This window comes from Corylus avellana, chromosome ca10 (genome assembly GCF_901000735.1).
Source record: "Corylus avellana chromosome ca10, CavTom2PMs-1.0".
NCBI lineage: Eukaryota > Viridiplantae > Streptophyta > Magnoliopsida > Fagales > Betulaceae > Corylus > Corylus avellana.
This window is the reverse complement of record NC_081550.1, coordinates 5,967,289-5,974,071: the sequence shown is the minus strand read 5'-3', so window position 1 is coordinate 5,974,071 and position 6,783 is coordinate 5,967,289. Positions and strand designations below refer to the sequence as shown.

Below are 6,783 nucleotides of genomic sequence, written 5' to 3'. Positions count from 1 at the left end.
AAAGATAAAAAGAAAAAGAGAGAGGAGATACATATGTGTGGGATATTTCCAGATTCTTATTGAAAAGAAACTCAAGTGGGGGAATTAAGCAGTTGAAATTCAAGGGAAGTAAATGCTGTTGATTGTTGAAATCCTCAGTGGCCGACTTCCCAACTGTTTATTTAATTGCTTTAATGTCTAATCCCCAATTCACCAACCAAGTTTTGGAAGTTTCTGCATGGCTTCCCTCATACAATTTTCAGGAAGAATCTTATGTTTTCTAGCTCTTACTTGCAACCAGTATAATCAACTAATTTCAACACAATATACCAAGAATGAAGAATATCATAGGCTAGATGTTTTAGACCATAAACTCTTGATTAATTATAAACAGCTACACATATATTTTACAGTCACATTGTATCATAAGGAAAATATAATTAACCCCAAGCCCACTCTAGTAACTCTCCAAGTGTTTGTAGTTGGTTATCAAGAAATCGAGTAGAATACATTCTAAGATATTGAGAAAAAGGGGCTCTAATTAAAATTAAAAGATACAGAATTTTAGTTCTCCTGGAGGTTTCATGGCTTATGGTGCTGGGTGTAGATGTAGTCCAAGTGAGCCTCTGAAACTATCCTTCTCTGTAAGCATTCTTCATCTCCCCTATTACAATCCTCCAACCCCATCAGCTGCTGGAAATTAGCTCAAAACCCAAAAACAAAAATTGTGAGACATAATTCAAAGAAGAAGAAGAAGAAGAAGTGGGAGCATAGTACTAGTAGCATACATTCATGGATTCTACAAGGGAATCTCCAGAAGTGACTTGGTTGAGCTTCATTTCCTCTTGTCCTGCAAAAAGGGTTAAACTTTTTAGTTTCTTGGAGAAGATATGAAGGCAGCAGCTATAGGTTAATTAATTTACCTTGTTTGGTTGGTGTGGAAAGGAGGAGTAGAAGGGAGAGGAGAAGAGCAGTAGAGTAAAAGCATTGCTTCTTCATTGTTGGTGAGTTGAGAGACAGAGACAGAGACAGAGAGAGAGAGCAATACAGAGTTGAAACTTTGGTTAAGGAGGAAGGAGGCAAATGTTGGCAACAAATATATGCAGAGAAAGCAAACAGTGCAAGTCACATGAATGTCTCAAAGAAGGCAGTTACAAAACATCATGTGGCCCCAACCCACCATCCTCTTATTGTACTGCTTTCCTTGCTGTGGTGACAACACCACTACTTGACGACACTTCCATATCAGCCTCTCTCCCTCTCTCTCTCCACACAGAGAGAGAGAGAGAGAGCTTTATGAGTCATTGTCTGCCATAGTGGTCCAGGTAAAAGTCCAAAAGACCAAAAATCAATGTAATAGTGGTTGACAGAGTGAAGTAGTCAACCTTTTGGACTTGCAAACAGCTGTTGCCCATCATCACGTGGCTTACCTTTCAGGGTTTTCTTACACGTGGTGAGATCTTGAAACGTCTATTTTAACTATGAAAAGACAACATACTCTTAAAGCAAATGCCAAATCACTCCTGCACTTCTAAAAATTTCTTCGAACATCCAACTATACCACAAGTTTTTAGTGAATTTAACGGTAACTTTTACTGTAAATTTTGTCTTTGTGTCACACACACATAATATAAAGCATGCCTCCAAATGATGATGGTTTTAGCTAAATCATTATCTTATGTTTGATGTTTATTCTGGTGCTAGGCAAGATTATGAAACTTCTTGCAACTTTCGCATTGTATCCTGGTGAGGGTGATAAATGCAAACTTATTATTGTTTAGGTAGATAATTTTTTTTAATTTATAACAATGGTGGTGGGATGCTGCATGCTCCATTAAAGAGTTCATCGATGCGCGCATCTGTCCTCTTTTTGAATATATCGGGGGATTGTTGATTTTTAAATTGGAGTGGGAGATTATGCTTCTCTTTTGGGGGATTTGAATCTTTCTGAGTTCTTGCTACGCAGGAATAAACTAATTTGAAAATTAATGCCGTTGCTGAGTTTGGACTCTGTAAGACATGTATGTAATTCCCTCTATTATATATAAGATATAGATGTTTAAATTTGGAGTGTTGAAAAGACTACAACACATAATATGGTGTCGTTTTTGTTGTATCGGACCTTTAACTATCACATCTAAAAATTAATTGGTCTTTAGTGAGGGAAGCCAAATTTTTTTATGACATTTGAAATTGCATCCCGTAAGGCATGTTTTAAAAGCCGTCCAAGTGAGCAGAGTGGCATTGTTGAACCTCAACATGACACTCTCGTGAGCCAAATCATTTTATAGCATTTGAAATTGTACCCTGCAAGGCATGTTTTAAGAGTCGTCCAAGTGACTAGAGTAGCATTGTTAAACCTCAACAATCCCTCCCTCAACATGACACTCTCGTGTCTCAAACCCATGACCCTGGCTCTGATACTATTTGTTAGATCGGGCCTTTGACCATCTCTTCTAAAAATTAATTGGTGTCTAGTGAAGGAAGTCAAATCTTTCTATGGCATTCGAAATCGCACCTCGTAAAACATGTTTTAAGAGCCGTCTAAATGAGCAGAGTAGCATTATTGAACTCCAACAATTTTTTTACTGCACATAAGCCAAATCTGTTGAAATTCGTCTCAAGCTATAGTGGCTACTCCATAATATGCTTATGGATTCATCATATTCTAATGAACTTTATCAATTTGACAAAGTTAATGAATTTGATATACTTAAGCTGTCAAATAAAGTAGACCTAAATTTCTTCTTGTCGCCATTCACAGCCATGGACATCCTTATACCTTCCATGTTGAGAACTTTTTGTTCTTTTAGGCATTTTCCATTTCAGGCATGATCATTTTTCGAGTGGGAACAAGCTATGTGTCACCATGTAAAAGGGACACCCTCTCAACGAAGTAAAGTCTTCTTCTAATTAATTAAATTCAGATCTGCAAATCCTTTAACACCATTGAGCTTTATCCATCTGCCCCTTGCATATTTGTGAAGTATATTATAAAGGGGATAATTAAATTATTATACTTTTTCTTTATCACTTCTTCTTTTCCCCGTTATCTTTGGTATGCATGATCTTACGAAACGATATTATTTAGCCCCTCGAGTTTGGGGTTATACAAAACTAATCTCATGGGTATCAAAAATATCTTAAGAGATTAATGTGCTAAGCTATTTGTCCAAAATAGTTCTCGTTATCAACTGTTTGACAAACGATGTCACGAAGGAAGGAATAAAATTTTAAAAAAGTAATTCTAATGGTTTTGGATAACCGTTTGAGCAATCATAGTGTGCATGTGACAATAATACATTGAAAAGCTTAGAAAAGCATAGTAGAACCTTATTTAAGGGTTGGGGAACTCTAGCGAACAGACCCTAGCTCGTCATCCTTCCGCCTTAGAGAGAGATAAACAGAGAAAGAGGAGGAGTTTTGCTTGATCTTGGAGGCCTAAAGGCTAAAGCCTCCATCATTGAGGTAAAAATATTTTATATTTATCTTGCATTTTGTGTTTTGATTTATGTAAGAGCTTCTTTACTTGGTGTTAGTTTAAATGTTTGCTTAGAATATCTTGAGAAATGTTAGAAAGCTAGGTTCTTTTGGTAAATAACCTAAACCTTGCATGAAATCTTGAGACTTTCCAGCATATGATATATAATATATATAAATATATATATATATATATATATATATATATATAACAAATCCCTCGGGAATAGCACAATGTTAATAGGTGTCCTTGCAAAGGTCCACTACTTCCTACTGTTGGTCCTACAGTGTAGAAAATAAATTAATAATGTTGACTTTCCAGTATGAATTCTCTAGATTCCATGGGGGGAGCATGCGTACATGGGGACAATCTAATGTGTTTGCCCACTTGCACAGATATTTATTTTCTGTTTTTTTTTTTTAACAAAAATTTATTAATTTTAATATATATATATATAAATATTATATATATATATAAATATTTTTTTTTAAAAAAAAAAACAGAAAATAAATATCTGTTATATATATATAGATATTGAACTTCAGTCATCATCATAAGAATAATCTAGAGCGTGAAATTAAAGCTCTAGACAAAACAAGAGCATGATGCTCTAAATAACAAGAGCACATTGCTCTGAAATTTTAATATCACGGATATCTTTTGAAATTTTTTTGATTCTTACCTTATTCAAAGCTATTTTGGGGAGACTATGAGCCACCCAATTTCCTTCTCTTCGAGTATGTCAAATCTACTGAATCTTTAACTGGTTGAGCAGTACTTTATTCAACCAGTTGTCCTTCTAAGAACCTTATATTTAAGTCCTTTGTCTCATTCCAATTTTTTTTTAGCCTGTAAGCTTATTATTTTGACTTAGGTGAAGCAAAAAAGTTACTGTTTATGTAAAAATTAAATCTAAATTTGTAAAAATATTACAGCACATGTTGTCAAAATTTTACCTGACCTAAGAAACACCAAGGAAAAGTAAGCATGGCATGGGAGGTGAGTCATGAGTGGAGTTGAAGAGAAAATGCTAAAGTTATTGGCTACATGCAGCACCTAGGAACACAGGCTTTGCTTTAGAGGCTTGTCAGAATCACCCAAAAAATAGAACAGGGAATATGCCCCCAAACTCCAATGCAAATCACAACTCCACCAAAGATTTTGCTTGAAAAACAAATCTAATAAAATTCCCACTTTCCTGCTTTTCTTCCTCTCTCCACAAATAATGGTCTCTCTTTTGCATTCCACTTTGTGTGTACATGACTCCAAATAAAGTCACATCATCATCCTTTCTTTCTCCATTTCATGGGCATGAGGAATATGATTCAGAAGATTAGGGCTTCAAAATGTTCACTAAGCTTCACCATGGCAGCTACAATTAGTTTTATTGGTGCCTTCAAAATTAAATTTCCTTTAAACCTGTGGTTGAATTGCTCATGCATGTATTCTAAGAGTATGATCGGAGATCCTTTTTACGTTAAGGTGGTGCTTCTCTCATGTATGGTATTTAGTGTAATCATATAGAGAAAGCGCTAGTTGAGTCTGCATTATCGTTCTAAAAGATCTATTTAATTTGAAGTTTTTTCTAAAATTATTTAAAAAGTCAAGTTTCACTTAATAAGTAAGCAATGTGAAACTTAGCACCCATAAGTGTTTTTATAAATCATTTATTTTCTATATAAGTGGGTTACTCATCTTTCTAATATGAGACTCAGGTGTTATATTTAGAGCATTTTAAAATTGTGTTAAGGAGCTTAAATAACTTTTAATACATAAGTTTAAAAATAAAACTTTATTTTTTCTATAAAAAATAAGATTAAAAAAAAAAAAAAAACTTAATTAACTTTAAAAATTATATTTTCAAGACAATCAGAACGAGGCTCTTATTGATATGTTTATTCGTTAACTCCAACAAAATGTCCTCACATTGACCATAATTTTTGAATTTGGATCTTTTCCAGTTTATTTGAAGAGGGTCCTCTCCAGTTAGTTATATTAGAGATGTATTTTTATCACATCAAAAAGTGAAAAAAGAAAAAAATACTCATCAAATATAACTAATTGGAGGATCCTGTTCCATAATGTTTATGGTAACCGAAAAAATTCACTAATGCATTTATTGCCATATAATTTTATATCGGCAAAATGCATTAACTTTTCTTCCAATGTTTTGAAAAATGTTTTTTTTTTTTTTTTTTTGACATGTCTATATAAGATGGAGGATTCGAACTAATGACCTTTGTTTCATGAGATGGAGTCCCAACCAATTAAGCTACCTCTTGGAAACATGCATGTTTTGGAAAATGTTATTCATGGATCATTTTCAAAGCGTTAAAAACCAAGATTTACAAATTATTTTTCTATATTCACACACCAACAAACCAAGATGCTTTTCCGAATTAATTTATAGTTGTCTAAAAATAAAAAAACCCTTCCAAAGTGAGATTTGTGGTGGACTTCTGCTTCCTATCCTCTCACTGTCTTCCTCAGCCACAAAAAGAAAAAGAAAATCTGTCTCCCTCTCTTCCCATGCAGGTCCAATCACGGTGGGTGTTTTACTATTTAGTCACCATGGATGCATGCATGATAGAAATCCAATTGGCATGCAGTTGTGTTGTCACGTCGAGGGAGTCTTCTCTACATTAATATATGCTGATGCCTCACGAAAACCCAGCAGCATGTTTAGACAAGGCATAAGAGTTAGTGCTTGTAAAGATACTCTTCTTTCACCATATTCATGCACCTTGGAGCTTTTCATTTTCTTTTTTTCTTTTTTTTTTCGGATACTATCCAACATATTTGATATGTCATTTTTAATTAATTATTGATTTTTTGGCTGTTAAGATGGATATTAGATAAAATTATATTATCTAGCATTATTCTTTTTCTCAACTATTTATTTAATAGAGATCAGTATCTCCGTAAAAGTCTGGGTGGTGGATATTGCATTGAAGGTCTATTTCCCCCACCCCTGAAAGAAACATGTCTAGTTAATTAGTTGGTAAGATCAAATTATAATTAACATTTTAATGTAATTAATGTATAATAGTTTAATTGAAATCGGGTAAACTGAGTCATGAATATATTTTTGTAAATGAACGACATAGCAGATTAATTATTAAACCCCACAAGTTTTCATCTCACTTCCAGGAAAAATAAAATTGTTTCTAAATTAGTCAGTGTCAGTTGTTGATTCAAAATAAAACGTTCATTTATAATTGTATTGACACAAGTAGGCAAGAGTTGAGATGGCCGAGTTGGTCTAAGGCGCCAGATTAAGGTTCTGGTCCGAAAGGGCGTGGGTTCAAATCCCACTCTCAACA

The 6,783-nt window shown here is 34.0% G+C and overlaps 1 protein-coding gene and 1 non-coding gene across 2 annotated transcripts; one reads left to right on the top strand and one right to left on the bottom strand.

Annotated features, from left to right (window-relative positions):
* Window positions 1-359: 359 nt before the first annotated feature.
* On the bottom strand, window positions 360-1,122 carry LOC132164446 (putative phytosulfokines 6). Its single transcript, XM_059574959.1, has 3 exons — window positions 903-1,122; window positions 768-829; window positions 360-672 (listed from the first exon to the last, which is right to left on the bottom strand). The coding sequence occupies exons 1-3, from the start codon at window positions 976-978 to the stop codon at window positions 562-564; spliced, it is 249 nt and encodes an 82-aa protein (XP_059430942.1). The 5' UTR covers window positions 979-1,122; the 3' UTR covers window positions 360-561.
* A 5,580-nt stretch (window positions 1,123-6,702) lies between these two features.
* On the top strand, window positions 6,703-6,783 carry TRNAL-AAG (transfer RNA leucine (anticodon AAG)). The gene has a single exon. It is a non-coding gene; the product is annotated as a tRNA-Leu (tRNA).

Excerpts from the sequence above, each read along its gene's own strand:
- LOC132164446 (XM_059574959.1), bottom strand. The coding sequence starts at position 978 with ATGAAGAAGCAATGCTTTTACTCTACTGCTCTTCTCCTCTCCCTTCTA. Across the intron at positions 830-902 it reads TTCCACACCAACCAAACAAG|GACAAGAGGAAATGAAGCTC; the intron begins GTAAATTAATTA and ends CCCTTTTTGCAG. Across the intron at positions 673-767 it reads CCCTTGTAGAATCCATGAAT|CAGCTGATGGGGTTGGAGGA; the intron begins GTATGCTACTAG and ends GCTAATTTCCAG.